The sequence below is a fragment of the Atractosteus spatula genome, chromosome 20 (genome assembly GCF_055471065.1).
Source record: "Atractosteus spatula isolate fAtrSpa1 chromosome 20, fAtrSpa1.hap1, whole genome shotgun sequence".
Taxonomy (NCBI): Eukaryota; Metazoa; Chordata; class Actinopteri; order Semionotiformes; family Lepisosteidae; genus Atractosteus; species Atractosteus spatula.
Genome location: NC_142725.1, coordinates 17,488,337 through 17,508,376, shown reverse-complemented (window position 1 = coordinate 17,508,376; position 20,040 = coordinate 17,488,337). Strand labels below are relative to the sequence as shown.

At 44.5% G+C, this 20,040-nt stretch overlaps 1 protein-coding gene across 1 annotated transcript; it reads right to left on the bottom strand.

The window, feature by feature from the left end:
* Positions 1-2,267: 2,267 nt before the first annotated feature.
* On the bottom strand, positions 2,268-19,677 carry plekhn1 (pleckstrin homology domain containing N1). Its single transcript, XM_088937928.1, has 16 exons — positions 19,497-19,677; positions 16,727-16,817; positions 16,450-16,605; positions 14,945-15,025; positions 13,718-13,802; positions 11,676-11,815; positions 10,990-11,136; positions 9,555-9,635; positions 9,224-9,293; positions 8,952-9,097; positions 8,347-8,529; positions 7,790-8,038; positions 6,938-7,099; positions 6,067-6,297; positions 5,507-5,555; positions 2,268-4,040 (listed from the first exon to the last, which is right to left on the bottom strand). Exons 1-16 carry the CDS (start codon positions 19,568-19,570, stop codon positions 3,856-3,858), a joined length of 2,130 nt encoding a protein of 709 aa, XP_088794054.1. The 5' UTR covers positions 19,571-19,677; the 3' UTR covers positions 2,268-3,855.
* Between the last annotated feature and the right edge of the window lie 363 nt (positions 19,678-20,040).

Sequence of the window (20,040 nt, the reverse complement as noted above, 5' to 3'; positions counted from 1 at the left end):
CAAAACATCACTGGGAAAAACTAAGGCTGCTGCTGGAAGAGGTGTTAGTGGGGCCAGCAGGGGGCGCTCACACTGCGGTCTGTGTGGGTCCTAATGCCCCAGTATAGTGACGGGGACACTAGACTGTAAACAGGCGCCGTCCTTCGGATGAGACGTAAAACCGAGGTCCTGACTCTCTGTTGTCATTAAAAATCCCAGGGCGTCTCTTGTGAAGAGTAGGGGTGTTACCCTGGTGTCCTGGCAAAATCCTCTGGCCCTCACCAGTCATGGCCTCCTAATAATCCCCATCTCTGAACTGGCTTCATCGCTCTGCTCTCCTCCCCACTGAGAGCTGGTGTGTGGGGAGCGGACTGGAGCATCATGCAGGTGGGGCTGCACACTGGTGGAGGTGGAGGGGATCCCCATTACCTGTAAAGCGCTTTGAGTGGAGTGTCCAGAAGAGCGCTATATAAGTGTAAGCAATTATTATTATTATTATTAGTAGTAGTATTAATTTAAAAATAATAAAAGCACCTCAAATTTAATCACATAGACGAGTCCTAGAAATGAATAAATGAATCTGAGCCCTGGGCTTATTCTAATAAACCATAGTGAACACTCGATGTTTTGCTTTCATGTCCATCTAATTTATATTCAGCACTATATTCTTCTCAAACGGATTATATTTCACTCCGTTTTTTTTCAATAATACGGCTCAGCTGTGCGCGTGGCCCGGTGCCTGCCTCGCACTCGCTAAACGGCCGCGAGAGCGCCCTCGTGCGGACGACACGTGAAAGGTCACGGCCCCCGCGGCTGCCCACGCGGACCAGGTCCGGGCTCGAGGGAGCACGAGCGCCGCCCGCAGATCTCTGCGCATCACTGAGGAGAGCAGCGAACACGTTGTCTCGCAGCGAGAGAGTAACCTCATGCAGTTTTCTACAGTTGTGCACAGTTCGCTTAACTGGACTTCAGTTTATATATATATATAAACCAGCGTGGTAATTCCAGTATAACGTCTAGAATGAATTCATTCCATTACTACGGGTGTTTGAAAGGAAAGCCCTCGTTGATATTTTAGATGCCTCTGGATCCAGCGTTTTGCAACGTCTTTCCCCGGTACAACACCGCCACCTGCTGGTGTCTCTTCGGTATCGCCTCGGCAGCCCCATGCAGACTCGCAGCCTTGATTTAGTGCGCCGTTGCCATCGAGTGTAATATTGTATCCGTGACGTCTGGAGCGCTTACTAATACCCCTCACCGGAATGGGCAGCCCCACCTGCATGATGCTCCAGTCCGCTGCCCACACCCCAGCCCTCAGTGGGGAGGAGAGCAGAGTGATGAAGCCAGTTCAGAGATGGGGATTATTAGGAGGCCATGACTGGTAAAGGCCGATGGGAAATTTGGCCAGGACACAGAGGTTACACCCCAACTCTTCTCGAGAGATGCCCCGGGATTGTTAATGACCACAGAGAGTCAGGACCTCGGTTTTACGTCTCATCTGAAGGACAGCACCTATTTACAGTACAGTGTCCCCGTCACTATACTGGGGCATTAGGACCCACACAGACCGCAGGGTGAGCGCCCCCTGCTGGAGAGTAGATGCTTATTCAATCGTACAGCCAATAATATCAATTAAAATTTCAAGTAGAGAACCGAGCCGGAACAGTGACCAGGGACCAGACAGCACGCGGGATCGGAACCACCTCGCGCGCTCTCGCTCGCGCGCGCCACACCCTCGGCGTGACGTCACCCAAGCCGGCGCGTGCGGCTGGGAAGCGATTCGAGGCGCGTCGGGCAGAAACGCACCTTAAACAGCAGGAAAAAAGTATTTTTTTTTTGCTTCATTTTGAAATAAATACTCATATATTTGTCCACTCCGCAGTAACTAAACTACAGTAGGAACTACTAAGAAACTAATTTTTCGAAAGTATAAACCCCAGTACCTCGAGTAACAGCTGTAGAGTGACTACGCCAGCATGGTAAAATAGCACTAAATAACCGAAATATTTTGATAAATTGCTGTTTAAGTAGTTCTTGTGTGCTTTCCTGTGCGGTGTAGAACGATATCCGCGTTAAAAATGATATTTGTCTGGAGAGCGAAGTGCTTTATGGAGCGAAAACTCAGGTAATTATTTCATTAACGTATATATTATATCGTTATTTCAAAATTATAATGATGCGTTCTTACTTTCCTAATGGAAATGGTAGTCTCATACACAGTATACATATTCATTTCATTTTGGATATGGGAATAGTTCAGCCTATTTCCGAAAACTATACAGAGCCTTCGAAATTCAATATTTATTTTCAAATTTAAATATACGAATGTATGTACAAAGCAGTTATAAAACATATATTTACAGTTAAAAAAACAGGTTTACAAGGCACATAGATTATACAGTTGTAATGGCGTTCTTGTACTTTAAAGCTTTTATCTCGACAGCAGCGAGGTACAAAGCAAGACCATGATTAAGAATAGTGCAGAACAAAGTTAAAATTCTCTACAGAAAAAGAAAGTCGCACATTTCACAGCTCACTGGTCAGTACCCTGGCAGCGTTTTCTTTTTAAAAAAATGTGCTGAATTTACTTTGTAACTGATAACTCCTACATCTCCAAATAAATAGACCAAAATCCCTACTAATCCTCAGCATCTGAAATCTGTCACATAAATTAGGTAACAGCAAGATACATCAGTAAGTGAAAGATATTTACATAGAACCTACAATGTGTGAAATGCTACATACTGACTACAGCAATTAGACAATGTGTGTTACAACAGAGGGAAACAGCACAGTTCACATATTTGTAATGTCATAATTAAATTAAACTGTACTACATAATCTCTGAAAACTTGTGTTGTATTTGAAATTCATACAATGGAGGTGACTTTGGCTTAGATTCAAGTCTGCTTTCTTATGAAAGAAATATATTTTTTTCATATTTCTGTCGTGGTTTTCCAGTATATTAATGGACGTTTTCCTGATTTATTCAGAAATGATAAAAAGATGAAATAGAAACCAGTGCCTTTATGAATTGAAATTGTTTTAAATTGAAAGTAGCTTTTAAACTGCAGCCTCGCCCTTGAGATCTCGGTTATTTAACTGAACCCCAGGATTATCTCAGAATTGGCTAACTAGACACCTCTGAATTGTTCCCAGCTCTGCAGAGATATTTTTGAGTAAAAGCAGCAGACTTTTTCAGGAGCAACAAACCATCAAAATGTTCTACCCCAAAAGTGTCGGTCAATCGCTAGATCAGTGACCCAAGTGTTGTGATTTTTGTTCCAAGCTGAATAGTCAGTTTAACAATTAACCCAGTAGCAGTTAGGCATTAACAATACAGACTTTTTCTTATGGTCTATTATGACTGATTGCTTAAAACATTCACCTAATTGAAGATAAAATTATCTTATACAGCATCTCAGAGCCTAGTTTGAAATATTACTGTTATCCAAGCAAAACCCGATAAAACAGGAGACATGAGCCCCCCCCCCCCCCCCCCAGGGGAGACCGTGGTCTAATCAATCACAGTCTTAGTTCAATTAAGGGCTAAACTGACCAACCAAGAGTACAGCTGGAATGTAAAGACATCAGACACGGGTCACCAGCACTGCGATGTCCTGTGCTGGGTTAGGGCCAGTCCACTCCACTGGTAATTGAGAATTAGCACAAGCAATGTGATGAGCTGGGCACAGGGGTCTCTGCTATGAGACGGGGCCCGACGGTGTTCCGCATGGAGTGGATACTTGGTAGAAGAGAAAATAATAACTGTAGAGCCTGAATAGTTTCTTTTTTTTTAAAAAGAAGTCCATTTCAGTGGCTGCGCTCTGACTGAGTTACAGAGCAGTGACTCATTCACAGCCAGTCCCACTGCCTTCAGGACCACCTCTTGTGTGTTGACTTTGAGATGACGTCTCTCCCTCCCAGCTCGACGGTCGTCCGGCCTGGTGCGATCGCTCCAAGAGGGTGACTCATGTTCTGCTCTGAGTCAAAATCCCAGATGTTATCATAATCCATATCCTGATCGTCTGGCTCTGCTGGTTTCAGGTAAGCACTTTCATCTGAGGTGGGAGGGAAATTGCAGACTTTGTCAATTAAAAGTCAGCAGAACTTTTTACAGTCTTATTTTGTAGAAGCAGAGAAATAAGCAGAGTGGGAGAGCTGAACCCAGTGCTGCTGCTCTGTGTTGTTCAGAGCAAATGTTATCTCACAATGACATCTCATTCTTTCTTCAAATTGAACTTATTACTCAGCTTTTGCCTCACCTCTCCCTGCCAGGTAGATTGACTGCAACATAAAACTTTCAGATTTTGTTGTTTGTGACTGTATTTAGTAGTGAGTTAAAATTATAAAAAACAAAGTTATTGATGAATTTTAGCTGCCGCCTTCACTACAGCTGACCCAGTTTACTCATGCTGAGACTCCAAGGGGCACCGCTGGAGTGGTTCAGTTTAGATACTCCGTGCTGTTACAGCCAACATTGGTGTGACTTTTCCCTGGATGTGGCAGTCTTGCATTCAAATGGGCCAATTGTTAAGGCAGGAGGCTTGCGGTTTTCATATAAAGTGTGGACAAGTCATTAAAAAATGAGAGAGAGAGTGGGACAGAAAAATGTCCTGGGGAAAGATTCTGATTTTAAGTAAAACTCTCCCAGCTGTGAGTGAAGTACAGGATTAGATGAGCACATACATGCTGTGTCTGTGGAAGAACGGTGTGTGTCCAGGGAAGCTAACTCACAGACTGCACACACAGAGGAAGTCGAAACCTGTGTGAGCTGAGCACTGCTAATCGTACTCTCTGCCAGCCGTCTCCCTAGTAACCGTAGCTGTGTCCTGGGGCCCATCAGCGCTGCTCACCGTGGGCTCTGTCTTGGGTTGCACACTCACACACAGTTTTCCATGGCATCTGCTCAGATGCTCGGCATGACAAAGTAAAAGGTCACGCTAAAATCGGCCACTGAGAGCAGTGTGCATCTGAGGACAGAGGCGTCTCTGTTCAGGTCGGCCGTGGATACACATGGAATACATGCATGTCCACAACAAAGCACCCCTCTTTTTTCTGTGTGACTGTAAGACGTATAGATAAGGGGTCTCTGTAAGATACAGTTAAGACAGGTTAGGTGGCATGTGCCTTGTGTCTCTCAGTGACAATTAGAATGATGTTTTCGAATACTGTAGCTGAAGCTGCCCTGATTTTGGTTTGGATAAAAATTGGCTGAATCAAGTTCTTATCTGAGCAGTCATATCCACGTATGTGTGTATAAATAAATGATCAGATTACATGTCATTTTGTTGTTGTTTTTTCTGGTGACCACCATCATCATTTTAAATCGTTTGATAAGCAGAGAGAGTCGGCAAGTTGCAAGGCAGCTTTCACCAAAAGTCAGTACTATCTGCTCGACTGGAAATACCTCTCTAGACCTGGCGTGACACGGTCTTCACAGGAGCGGTACAAAAATGGTATTGCAAGGCCAGAAGATATCTTCTGACTGTCCCCTCCTTAGTGTCCACATTCCACACATGCTTACCTAGTAAATAATCTCTTGGCATCTGCTGGTGAAGTAATGGATAGATTTTCTGCAAAGAAAAATAAAACAACAAAGTTATGTTTATTTAGTCACACACACACATATAGTGTGCCCCCTCCCTCTCGCTGGAATGCTGGTGCCGACCTGGTTTGTCTTGTAATGTGACAGTTGAGCTGCGTGTTCTTGGCAAGCCATTGCCCATTAGAGCTCGATTACAGGCTGTTGCCAGGGCTGAAAGGAGACCGGCGCAGGTCGCAGCAGCAGCAGGCGCAAATGGCATTGACAGTCTTACGGGTTCAGGGCTTTAGTTTAAACCTCTGTAAGCATCTTGGTTGCATGCAGCTGAGTTATCTGCAACTGTGGCAATGTGTGAGGTGTGAAGGAAGCTTTTTTTTTCTCTCCTGCTTCGTTTTAAGGTCGGGTTGTTGTGCCTTATCACGAACAGCGCGTTGTGAACGGGGAGGTGAAGCGGTTCTGTGTTAAACGGTAAACAGTGTTGTTTCATGCTCCCAGACTGGGGAGAGAAGCTCCCCCAAGAGGGGAGATCGCGCTCCTCTTACCGACGAGCTGTCGTAACCCAGCATCATGGTGGGAGCTGGTAGCAGCTTCAGCTTGGACACGGCCTCGGCACGCTGTGCCGCCAGCCACTGGTCGCCCCGCGTCTCCTGCCCCTCTGCGGGCGTGTTCCTCTTCCGCCGGCCCTGAGGTGGGGTGCACAGCCTGAAGGAGGGGGGCAAGGCCTGAGAGCAGCCCTGCTGACCCCCTGCCACACCCCTGTCATGTCCAGCAAACTGGAGGAAAAAACAAAACAAAACAGAAAAAAAATAAGAGCATATTTCAAAAGCGTTTTGTATTGACCACATTAGGTTATAGAAATGAAATGAAATCTTTGAGCTCCCTTTGCTGCAGGGGCTTGTAAATTAACTTCCCAATAAGATCAGTGTGTCTTTATGGATATTTGGAAAAATACAGGAGTGTACTTTAGCGAGCTGGTGAGTGTCCCAGGGCTATAACCTCCAAGGTCATAATGTTATGAATTCTGCATTATTTCTCTAGTGATATTTCTAATATTATTCCTGTGAATTAACCTTTCCAAGACAGGGTGAAGAAGGACAATGATTTCAGATGTTCTTAACAAAACGTTTTTAAATGTGTTGCAGCTTCAAAAGTACATTCGCATCACATGAGAATCGTATAGAACTTTGCAAAACGTACAACCCCTTTCTGAAAAGAATAGTGTCTGTTAACAGAGACATTTGTTTTCCTGGTGAGAGCAGAGTTCACTTTGTGTTCATCAGAGCGAACAGTCAGCTAATGTTCGTTCTAAGGGCTTAGTTCATTATTTGTGTTTACTGGACTGCTTACTGATACTCAGAGTGTGGTGGGCAGGGACAGCGAAAGACAAGAGACCTATCACAGGAAACCACTTACTGCAGGTTTCAGGTAATTGTCCTCGTCGAGGAATTTCCCCGGAGTGTAGGGGTCGTCATACAGAGGCGACAGGGGCTGGCGTGGTGCACACAGGTCAGAGTGCCTTTGAGGGATCGAAGGCTGGTATTTTATCGACGTCTGTGGTGTGCTCCAGCTGTTAGACTGAAAGTGGAGAACAAGTGCAGGAAAGTGAGGCAACTCTTCTGACATGTCGTTTTCCGCGATTGTTGTTTTAATTCGAATTGTGCGTTTTGTCCGAGTGTTGTTTGCTGGATTTTGTGGACCCGCTTTTGTCTCAAAGCCTCACTGTTCTTTTCTGCGTTTTATGTCTTTAGTCAAACGCTCCAGTGTGCAGAAGTCTTTGATGCAGTGAAGCCAGTTCTTGTGTCTGCAGTCCGTGCCATAGTTCTAGAGCTCCCATTGTGTCGCTGAATATTTAGAAACGGGACACAGAAGGAGAACTTCCCAGTTCCAAGTTATTCCCTTTCCCAAACCACAAGGGGCAGCCTTTCGAGACGACCAGGCCCTGCAGTTAGTTGATGGCCTGAGTTGTGGTCGGGATCGGAGGCGGCATTGATGCCGCGTGTAGTTTTTTCACCCAAGTTGTTGCCCCTCTGTGCCGTTTTATTAGTGAAATGCTACATTTTATCAAAGCTCTCAGGTCAGAGACTTTCATTTTCACTCTGATATCTATATATATCTGTGTCACCAGAAACACCACAGATCAGTGCATCAGGGTGTTGCAGCCTTGTGGTAAATGAACAGATTAAAAGGTGTAAGGTCTGTGCCCGGAGACGCTGTGTCAGGACGGTTGTGCTGAAACAGACTGCAGTGACAGGGGGCTGTTCGTACCTTGACCAGGGGCAGCTTGTCTTGCACAGGGAGGGCGCCCTCCGACCCCGGGGGGATGTAGGGCAGGTTGTAGACGGAGGACGGCGGGCTGGTGGCGGAGTTGTGGGAGCCACGGGTGGGAGAGGAGCAGTGGGCGGAGGGCGGGTGGACGCCCAGCGCGGGCCTCACCGCGGACGACATGCTGCTGCTCCTGCCGCTGAGCCGGCTGCTGCGGCGCAGCTCCGAGGAGGCGGGGCGACTCGAGGAGTACTGCCAAGGGAGAGGAGACAACAGTGCAGGGGTTCAACCAACAAAAAACTGAGGGTCTACGAGTCTTAATATCTCCTGGCAGGATGAGGTCTTCAGCCCAGGGACTGTTATTCATTCCAGCACAGCTAGAAGGTTCTTAATTGCTTAATTAGTCAATTCGAAGGTTCTCAATTGTTTAATAAGTCAACGTCAGTAGTAGTTAGTAATTGCTTAATTAGTAATTAGCCTGTAGCTGAAGGAAGGTATTAAACCGGTACATGTGTGGGCTCTCCAGTCAAGCCTATGTGTGTTGGGGGCAGCTGACTTACACACAGCGGCTCTGTGTACCCCGGAGACAGCAGCTGGTCCGGATGGTTCTGGAAGGGCAGCTGGTCCGGTTGGTTCCGGAAGGGCAGCTCGAAGGAGTTCCTGCTGGAGTGCGAGTTTCTCAGCTGCTCAGGCCCGGCCGCAGCCTGGCTGTTCCTGCGGCTCCACGGGTCCAGTTCTGGAGCCTGGGCAGGAGCAGGGGACACAGAGTTAACACTGGGCCCAGGACAGTCGTGCTGCTTTTTTCTGCTGTATTGTCTATTTTTTTCTGTGTTTTTAAGACCAGTTAGAATTAAAATACACATACATGCAGATAAGAAGAGCTATGACCAGTCTGTAATGGATTAGCTGGATTTCAGCTGTCCATTCTTGTTTTTGCACGAGAATTTTTGTTTTGTATAACAAAAAAACATATAGTTGATTATTTAGTGTGTGGATATATAGTATAACTTTTTGTGTAGTTTGCGAAAGAAAAGGCGGTGCTTCCTGGATACCCCTTTTTATAATTTAGCCATTATCAAACAAGGAAGCAATACAAAGACTTTAATTCCAGGGCTCATAACCACGCTTCAGGCTACAGCATGTGCAGCTCCTCCGGGAGGCCTACCTCTTTCTTGGTCGGCGTATAGATGATGTCATAGACAGGCGCCGCAGGCCCCTGCACAGGGACGTGGGAAGCGATGAGGTGACAAATCCAGTCGTGGAACTCGCATTCATCCAGACAGGATACGATTATGGGATTAATCAGTTTCCCTAACAGCACACACAAACAAAACATCATGGGTTACCACCAGAGTGCCTTCCTGTGGGGTGCTATTCATAAACCATTTTCATATGAGTTTGAGGAAAACTCCTCAGAGCTCCGCTCCGCAAACCAACCTTCAATCCTGAAGGAGTTTGGCTTCTGGCCGCACGTGGAGACGGAGATCATGTTCAGGGGAAGCTTGCCCTAGAGCAGGACAGAGCGGTATTAGCCAGACTGAGACACAGGCAGAGGCGTGTTTTCATTTTATTTTCTGGAAGCGCTTGCTGTGTGAATATGGGGGGAAAATAATATTCCAATATTATGGTAAATGATTATAAGAGCGGTAATATTTATATCGCCAGTACATAGGTTTAGGAAGGTCTGCGAGGGTGGCGCGTGGAATGTTAATAATAGATGTTAATTTTGAATTTTAGTTTGTAAAAAATTTAAAAAAACAGTGATCACCTTGTAGAAGAGTCCGTTGCTTTCATCAGACAGGATGATGAGTGTAGTGGGGTACAAGACCAGCAGTCTCTCGTACTGTTCCTGTAACAGCAATTCAAATGCTTTGTCATAAATATTGAATCATACATTGGATGTGTCATTCCAGTATGTCTTCATTATATTCTTTCCTCATTAACCATACAGGTGATTAAGTTGTAACTTTTTTTTGTTTAGAGAAGCTAAGACCACGTAGGAACCTGCCTAAAGTAATTCAGGTTCCCCAAACGCATTGACAAACTCAAACCTTCTTCAATCAACAATGGAACAAGAACTAGAGGACAGAAGTGGAAACTATGGGAAAGAGCTTTGAAAAGGATGAGGCACTTTACACAGAGGGTGGTGGGAGTGTGGAACACCCTGCCCAGCCAAGTTGTTGAAGCTGATACCCTGGCTTCTTTCAGGAAACAGCTGGATGAGATCCTGGGATCAATTAGCTACTAATTACGAAAGGGGCTAGATGGGCCACATGCTTTCCTTTCACATATGATTTTCCAAAAGAGTCAGTGAATAAGTAGAAGATTATTTCCCCATGCTTTGACAGAAAGGACTGTCATCACGGAAGAGTTGCTACATTCCGGCTGACAGGCAAGTGAGGAATCATTGGCCTAGAACAGGGCTGTTCTGCTATTTTCCATTTAAAGCTGAACTTCTTTTTTCAGTTTTTTTTTATCGCAAAGTTGAGAATCCCATTAATGTCAGCCACAAGATATTCAGATGCTTTCCAGAGATAACACGATGCCGGTAAGAGCACTGTGAGTACTGTAGGTGTGTCCAGGCTGGGTTGCTCAACTTTTGTACACATGGGCTGATGGTGACTGGAAACAGCGGTGTTATTACAGAGACATTATTATTGTTTCTCCAGCATTACAGCACGATGACAGACGAGTGTCATAATGTTCCAGGTGCAATTACCATAATTCTGCACCAAGCCCCAAGGGCTGACTGGCCTCATCTGAGCTCCATAGGAAAGGCAACCGTTGTCAGGATCAACTCGCCATGATAGTTCCCCGTGTTCACAGTTCCGCTAACCTAAAGCGTTCTAGTTTCACGCTTCCTCCTTTCGGAATTTGTTTACATCAGATCATTCCCTGATCTCTGATTCCTCATAGAAGCTGTGGTGGGCGCCTGCCTGTTCTCTTAATCGAGTTGTTCCTGTAACAGTACCTCAGGCTGACCTTTGCTTTTGTACTGCCTTCCTCTGTTTGTTGTACTTTGAAATGAGATGAGACCACTCAGCCTTCTTTCTCATTTGTTACAAGTGGTTTACCTCTTTAACCACAAATACATCTAATATCTCCTTCAAAAGTCAGCTGTTACCAGGCCTGAACCTGGCACTCCCTGCTCACAGTTCTGAGGTTCAGCATGGTGAACTTCTTCTCTGGACCAGTGTCCTTACCTGGCACGGCAGGTGTTGCAGTTGTGCCTTTGTCACGTAGGTGATGGGGCCCAGCGACTCTCTCTGGGACCCTTCCCACTCGTAAATCGGCTCGTTTTTCACCGAGTTTCTCAACTCTTCCCTGACGTTGCTCTCGTCTCTGGGTTTCTGGAAGGGAGCGTGGGGAAAGAAAAAGGAGTAAGTCTTGCTTTGTTCTGGTGCTGCAGGAGAAAAAAAACGCCCAGGCTGAGACTGATCTGATCGGGACACTTTTTTAAAAAACAGAATGGCATACTCATTTTAAATAGAAGTTGTTTTTGAATGCTGGGTATAGCCCTGTACAGCAGTGAGTCACCTGTTTTTGAGTGAGCTATTTGACAGGGAGCAGAGGGATGGGGAATTCTCTGTATGACTGTGTTTCCTGCATTTGTAGTGTTAAAAAGAAATTGCATCACAGTGCAGAGCTGTTGTGGGAAGGGAGGCAGGTGATGTGGTATAAAGCCCTATGCAATGTTAGAATACCTTCTTTTCTCTTTTTTTGTGCTTTTTTTTGTTAACACATGAACCGGTACGCCCTGATATGGCTCCCCCTGCAGTAAGTGACGCCAGTGCTCTCAATTACAAGGATGTGTGTCGTCCGATCTGAGCTCTTTTCTCCTGCTGTATTTGGCACCAGGAAGCGCTCCCTCTTCTTGGGGTTCTCTTACCTTACTCCTCATGCACCCCTCGGTTTTGGGTGAGGCGACGGTGCCCCCGTTGAGCTCCACCTGTTCCTTGATCTGGCCGAACCACGTCTCCAGCTCCGCCGCACCAGCGCAGTAGACGATGATGGGGTTCAAGCCGACGCCTGGGCCAAAGGGAGGGAAGGACAGGGGTCAAAGTTCAGCGTGTCAGTCTCCGGACGCCTTCACCATGGGGTGGGAACTTTTCTTTTGCAGCTTCGACTTACAGAAACCTGCTCTGATTTGTGTTCTTAATACAGAGGCAGCGGATTGAAGCGATTATTTTTTGTGCTGAGATTGTGTTCCAAGGGTTCATAAAAAACTTTAGATGAAGATTCAGAATTTGACCCTTACCCTTCCAGGAGGTAACAAAAGGTTTTAGAGTCGATCAAGACTTTGACTTAAAATACTTTTGACGGACATTCCAGGATATAGCTTTGAAGCAGATATGTATATTGATTCACTAGACAACAAGTAACCATCCATGATTACAGTCTGACTAAAGAAACCTCAATCATTACCTTAGGATACATTCATGGTGAATGAGTGGGTTTGAAATGTTTCACCTCACTGATAAGTAGTAGATGATGAGAAAATGGCTGAGTGTTTTATAGTTTAGAGATGACAGCGACTCCACACGGAAATCACTAATAGCCTTCTGGCCAACAGCTGAATTGGCTGAGCACCTGTTGCCTTTCTAACAGAGGAACTCTGTCTTATGGCTCTGCCTTGGCCTCATTGCCAGGGGTTGCAGCCTAGGGTCATTTCATGGTTGGGGCAGGTGGGCAGACACTGCTTGGTGAGCAATTCTCTTTAAGCGTTGCACGAACTGCAGCCCTCTGACTGTACACACTTGCATCCAGACATGGGCGTTGCGTACACATGTGCAAGAAGAAGCCCCTGCTGTTCGTGTAGAAGATTCATAATGTGGTGTAAAAACGCAGCATAAGTCTGTACCGCTCCTTGTCAGTTACTCACAGGCATGGCTGAGAAACTGCGTGCTCATTTAATTGAAAAGCAGTATTTCCTCATAGACAACATGCAACTGAGGATTATGACTTGTTTAAAAAGCAAAAAAGAACAAACAAAACAAAGCAGGTTCTAAAACAAACAGCAGTTTCCTGCTCCACCTAACCAGAATAATCTTTAGTGGGCTCACAGGTAGATTGTAGACTGACCTACATGTAATTTTACAATATAAGCAGATAATATTAATATTCACATATATATTGTACCTTTGAACAAGCTCATTTAAATAAAAGTTTTCAAGTGATTTGATTTTTAAAACATGGTTTTATTTACCAAACCTAATACAGTTTTATTCGTGACATTATGTTAATTCACGTTGGCTCAGAATGTAAATGCCTTTCAGATTCCTTTGTTGTATTGTTGTATTTCCTGTTTCCTGTTCTTAATATTGTGATTCAGTTCCGTCCTAGTGCAGTCCCAGGTTTGTTTTTGGAAGCAGGCACATCATGATTGAGGAGACTAGGAACCGGAAACGAAATTTAATAACATCCTTTGTCAGACGGAGTCCAGGGAGCTATTACTCTATAGTGATTCTGGTGACTCAGTGTCCATTTCATTTGAAAAGCTTGTCACTGAACAAATCAGCACTGTACAGAATAGGACAGCCAAAATTAAACACAAATCAAAGAGAGCAGCTTGCAAAGTGCTGTATATTGACTGCCGTTCGCATTGTGCAATAACTCCCTGCAGCAACTTGTCACAAACCCGGCGAATCCCCTGATTTTACACTGTTAACACATCCAAACAGATCCGCTGTGGGCTGATTTTCAGGTCTGATAACAATGTGAAATCTCGCCAGACTACATCATGGAATAAGGAAAATGGAGGGATGGGGTTTTTTTTTGCTGCTTTGCCCCTTTTCCTCGAATTGTGGGGGAAAAAAAATAACGTCGTATTAATCACGCCTGGTGTGTGCCGGAGTCTGTGCATGCCTGGGCCAGGCCGCCGCTTGCAACACGAGCATTACCTCAGCGTGAGGCGGCGCGGCCGCGGCTTACCGTCGATTTGGAAGGCAGGGTCACCGGCCTCGCCGCAGCTGCTCTGCAGTTTGCAGATGGTGAGGTCCTTCAGCGGGAGAGTTCCCTGCGCGAACGCGCAAGACGGGACCGGAAAGAGAGACCAGAGTAACAACAACAGATCAACACGAGGGGCCATGGTGAACGTCATTGTGGCGAGCAAGGCGCTGGCCGTCCTGGAGGTGGCCTGTCCAGTGAGGCTGCAGCTCTCCCAAGATTTTGTTGAGACCCCGTTAGGGTGGCATAAACGCATCTTTAGCCAGCTTCCAGTATTTTTAAGTCTGGGAACACCTGCATAAAAGGTATTACTAATTGTACTATAATTACTTGGGGGTTCTTTGTCTTTTGAAGTGATACACTATGAGAAAGCTTACATATTATTTACATATATACATTCACCTGTATTTATTAAAAGGTGTGTATGGTTTACACACGTTGCAGTGAATCCTTTATTATTCCACAGCCTTTCTATGTAGCAGATAGGTGTGGTGCTGACTTAGCTATGCCCAGCACTCCCTTTCCTATGTGTTGCCCAGGGTTTTGGCCTGGCCCAGACGGAGTGAATAATGATTGTACAGGTGTAGTAGGAGAGGCACAGTGATATAATTTCCCGCAGGCTCTGTAGGAAGCCAGGAGAGAGGAAAGAGTTTTATCAGCTGGGCTGGATAAGTGGGGGGAGCAGTTATGATGTCATTGCTTTGGTCAAGGTGTTCTAGACTTTGAGCTCTCCACAGGCTTATAAATATAGTATAAATTAGTTCAACAGGGTTAACACCTGAGAGTCTTTCCTCCCCTGTCAAATCTATTACACTGCTTTAGGAGATAGAAACTGAGGAGGGTAAGATGGCTGCAGCCTTGAATAGAGAGATTTTCTGTTACACAGCCAAACATGGGAAAAGAAAGACACTAGTGGAGATTCAGCGGAAATTAAGGATGTTTCCACTGCTCTTAACTGAAACCATGGATTACTGAGAAAAATGTAAAAAATAACAGTTAAGAAATACAACTATTTTGAAAGAAATGCAAAGGTTTTCTAAGTTCATCTTAATGATAAATGCCTGGCGCTAGAGAAACACTTTAAAGCCCTGAAGTGGAGAAGCACAGTCATGCTACACTGAAAGGGCACATTGTCTCAATTTCATCATCTAGCAACTCAATCCAGATGTTAAAGTGTTTCTGTGAAGAAACATCTGTGGAACACCTCCTCACCTGGTACGTTAACCCGGTGGTGTTGTTGGATAGAAAATGAAGGTGTGTCTGGAATAAATCCAGGTAGCAGTCATGGATATCCTGTAGCAAGAGAAAGAGACAGAGTGAGAGAGTAAGGCAAGGCGTGGAGACAAGGGGAAAGTGAGGCCTGATTATAACAAAACGTTGAACATGCACAGGCACGGGATGTGTTATCTCTTGCCATAGTTATGGCTTCCTAAGTGCTCCACAGGCATGTTTGTGTGCAGACCTGTCTAGGAGGGTTTACAAAGCAGTGCAGTTCCCACGGGTTCACTGTTTCCATTATACAGGGAGGGAGGCTTATGAAGGTGAGAACTTTTGATGCAGCCGAGGCTAAACTTCATTGTAGTGAACTAAATATTGACGCTCAAAACTGAGAAGACTTGTTGTAGCCATTATGGTGAACTTGCATGGTGAGCTTATTTAGAATGTCAGAAGCATACTGGTTTTGCCTTAGTTACTCAAACCTGCATTGTGCTTGACATGCTTCTCTGTGTTTCACCATACTCTTACCATGCTTCCACTGCGCTTTCCTACACCGTACTCTGCTTTTACCATGACTAGACTGCACTTTACTACACTGGACTAGTAAACTGCTAAACATGACATCTTAATGTGGTTTAGTGTTTCACCTGCATGTATTTCAAGCTAATTTTGCAAATTAAAAACCATAAAAGAAGCTATTGTCCATCTGGGTTCATTTGGGAAATTGTTGCACAGAATTGCAACACCTCTGCTCCGTGCCCTCACCTCCGATTCCTTCCCTGCACGGGGATTTCTGAGGCTGGTCAGCGCAGTGGGAACTGTGAGGCATTTTGCAATGTTCGGAGCCTGCATGTTCAGGCATAGTCTGAGATGTCCTTTGAGCAGTGAATCACTGTTCTGTATCCTAGCAAGCGTTTTTCACAGGGTTGTCAAAAGAAACATCCGTTATTTTTGGGGGGTGTTTTTCCTGCTGCTTCAGCTGTTTTGCCCTGTATGGCAGTGATGTGGTGCTCAGCATTGCTGCAGGGTCTTCTTAACTGAATCTTAGCTACTAATTAAAGACAGCTCTAAAATCCAGAGGTTTAACACTGGAAAGCTATAGCTCTTTGTATACAATATTTCACCCTTTTTATTTTTTGATTTATGTTGTAACACCAGGTTTAGCTGGTTAATAATTGTTTATAATCACTATAACTAACAGGACTGGAATGAGCATTTAGTGTTGACCTTAGTGGCGGCAGACTTGGCTGACTGCATTTATGATATTTATGTAAGAAAGTTAATGTTCAGTGTTTGCTCTGGGTGCATTGGGAAATCATTACTGCCAAGCTCTTCCACAGTGGTTGACCAGTGGTAACACATCTGCGTAGTCTTGACACCACCTGTAGATGCTCATTACAATCCTCCTTGGTTTTGGCCAGTCAGGAAACCAGATTTCTGTGAAACCTGATCCGATTTGACCCTGCTCTGTTCCTGGCGGCCCCCTGGGTCTGTCCTACCTGGCAGTGCAGGAACCGGAAGCGCACTTTCGAGCTGTAGATCATCCTCCCGTAGTTCTTCACACTCGTGCTGCTCTTCTTCCAGCCGCTCGAGGGGTCGTACGGCGGCTCCCATTTTATGTTCTCGATTTCCTTTAGGTCTTTGGGGGACATCTCCTGGGGAGGGGTGACCAGCGTTCGAAACACAGTGTCATTGCGAGTGCATGCATCACCATTTTCTGCAATGCGCAATTTTTTCCTTTCTGGTCTCCGACCAGGAGGGCGCACGCAGGCCTACCTTTCTCGGGGTGACTGTGCAGAGAATGTTGATGATGCTGTTGGACTTAACCTGCCCCTCCTGCGGGTTCTTCTTCCGAAACAGCTGGCTGCTGTTTTGGAAAAAGATATTAAAATACATCAGGTTTTATTTTATGCATTTTTTTGTTTTTTAACGTGCAGGTAGTGAAGCTCCCCGGCGCCTACAGCTTTCATCCCTCATCGGCACAACCGTTTTAGAAACACGTTTTTCCTGCTTCTTACATCCATGAGAATTTGCCTCAACAAATCCCCTGAGTGCATGGCTCTCTTTGTTCTCTTAAGTGAGGAAAACTGTGTATTGGGAGGCCTTATGTTAAATACCAGGAAGTTCCTTTTCCCAGCTGTTTTGCATCTGAAAGTCAAATTAAAGCGGCCTTCCTTTTAGATGTTCTTTCTCAGCGCATCCCTTCACACTACAGGCCATTACCTAATCAAGAGGGCTCTGCAAGCATATTCGTTTGGAAACTAAAGGAAAAGGCTTTTTAGTTCTTAATGGAAAGAGGATTTCACACAAACAGTCAGTCCTGGCCGTGGGTATGCTAAAAGACAGAATCTGACTTCCTTTCCTTTACCTGTCATCCATTTCAGAGTAAGATGATTTAAAGGAAGAAAACCAGTGAGAAAACGTGCAAAAACAGGGACTACAGTATCATGTTTTTATAGTCCTGATGGAACACAGTAATTTAGTGCCCAATTTAGATATGCAGTTTCATTGGCTTAATGAGGATTCTCAACAGAAGCCTGTCAGAGCCTCAGCGATTGCCGACAGCAGTTTAATTCCCATTCTTTGTAAACCTTGGGCAGGAAAGGGCACATGCATGAACTCACACCTTACTCACACTTTTATGCATGTCTGACAGCTGGCATTGGAAATTACCATGGGGGAGAATGTAAATGTTGTGCTCAGATGGATAGAAAAATGTACTGAATGGTAAGACATTACTTCGCCTTATGCTTTTGTTCATGAAATGCACTGGTGAAGTTCGTGCGAATTTAATAAAAACATTAGTTGCAGTGCTGTTCACTACCATCAGAGTGAGGAGCACTTCAGTGCATTTAGTAAATGCACTTTTCAGACACACCACTTCAAAGCTTGTGTCCTTGATAGATTTTAATCTCCCACTTACAGATTTGTTAACAGACCTAACACCCCTGCCGGTTATCACTCCTATTTAGTTGAAAATTAATTTCCCTTTGAGTGCGTTCTGGAGTTCAGCCTTGCACACACAGTCTCCAGCACTGATAGATAGCCCATGGGGCATCTCGGGTTTAATTTGGGAAAGAACCAATTAAAATTCTTCCATGTGTTTCATAGTTTCACAAATGGACACTTTGAGAGTACATTGAGTGATCCTTGTGAGCAGAATCAATTTACCTCAATACTTTACATTGCCAAAACAGTGCACTTCCTTTATTATCAAATGGGTTAACCTTACAATATTTCAGTACAAGTTTATAATTAGATAACTGAATGATTTTTTACTTTGCCATACGAAGAACACCTGAAGAAGGCTCCACAGCCGAAACGTTTGTTTCGTTTCTTCTCTTTTTAGCAGGGAATAAACCTATTGCTTGTTCCTCCAAATGTTCTATCTACAACTTTACTTTCTGTAATGTTTTAAATTACATTTGAAATATGAACCATCTTGATTTTACAGAAAAAGTAGTTAACATTACCGCTCAGTTTTAAAATTTAAATTGAACATGTATGCACACTAAAGAGTAACAGTCTAAAAGCTGTTGGGGCTGAAGTCATTAATCAATTAAAAGAGAAGGAGTTCTGCAAACACATTTGACTTTCTCAAATCCCATGACGCAAATCTTAATATATAATCATTTTGAGAGGGTCAGTATTGCCTTTTTTAAATTAAGTTACAGCTCTTGTTATAACTGAGCCTTTTATTTCTGTGAATTAAATTGAACTAATTTAAGGGAACTGTGGGACTTTGTAGAGTGTTTTTGCTCCAGATCTGACTTTTGGTTTTCTGTCAGCCATTGTAAAAAATCTGATCCAACAGATGCAGTTACGGCGACATGATAATTATGATGGTTTTAACCTCTTGAAAATCATTTTTGATTGTATCTGCTGGACGTTAATGCAGTGTCAATCTTTGCTGTTTTTGCACCGACAAATCCCTGTCCAAAACCGCTAAACTTCACAGTTTTGGGGTTTGGGGTGGATTCTGTTTTAAACACATCATTGTATGCAGTTGATTCATTTAAGGGCCGATAATGCAGCAGACCAGCTGAGCTTATGTTTTAAATAGCCCAGGTAAAAGTACTGTTTACACAAGATAAAGACCACAGCCCGCACAGTTTACAGCTTCCGTTTGTGTTTCAGTTTGGTTTTGAATTGTATATTTCAGAAGTCAGATCTGCCAAAAAGAAAATCTGCACTATTGCCAAATCAACACCATCTGCAAAATCCAAACCAACAGAAAACTCCTATTAACAATGCACACAGCACTGGGTGCTACTTCCAATCAAGCCTTCCAGTCTGCCATTGAGGAATATGATACCAGTGTCTGAGAATTTCATCCCCCCTTCGCGTTATTGCAGTGAAATATTATATATCTTTCACTTGAGCTCCCTGCTCGGATTCCTTTATTCCCTCACAGGTAAAAACGAACAGATACGATACATTGAATAGCCACATCTAAAAACAGCCCCCTGACTGTCAATTCAAAAACCGGTTATTTCTCACTAGTTAATTACTAAAATGGGCTATAAAAATAAAAACTTGTCTTTACCTTTTCCTCCGTATGTAGCTCTTACTTGAGTATTTTAAGTTTTGGTGAGGAATGCAGGATAAACCGCTCCCCATTGTGAAGTAGGTGTGTGTGTCTCTGTAAGTTTCCTTTTTAAATTGTCCTTGTTATATTCCAAGAGAGCTGCTTTCAGTTACAGCGGGACGCCTGCACTGATCCCATGCTGCTGCCTGGGAACTGTCTTTAAAGCATGCTGAATGTGTCATAGTCCAGCCCCTGTGATCCTGAAGTGTGCAATCCGGAGAGCGTGTGTGGGTGTAGCTCAAAGGCAGGGAGTGGGGCCCTGGCAGAGCCTGGCCAAAGTTCACACTCCACTCAGTTTTCCTGAGGGAAGTGAGCCTCACAGCCAGAGTGGGGGTGCATCTGAAGGAAGCATGCTTATCACCTCTTCCTGCTGGCAAATGGGGTTTATTTAAATTTTAGAAGACTTGTAAAAAGTTGCTGAAAGGAGATTCATTAGCAAAAGAGGCTGTCATAATGGTTGGTTACTGGAAGAAGTTAAGGCAGTAGCTGTCTGTTACATAGA

Excerpts from the sequence above, each read along its gene's own strand:
- plekhn1 (XM_088937928.1), bottom strand. The coding sequence starts at position 19,570 with ATGGGGAGCGGTTTATCCTGCATTCCTCACCAAAACTTAAAATACTCA. Across the intron at positions 9,098-9,223 it reads AAACTCCTTCAGGATTGAAG|GGAAACTGATTAATCCCATA; the intron begins GTTGGTTTGCGG and ends GTGTGCTGTTAG. Across the intron at positions 4,041-5,506 it reads GCCAAGAGATTATTTACTAG|ATGAAAGTGCTTACCTGAAA; the intron begins GTAAGCATGTGT and ends CTCCCACCTCAG.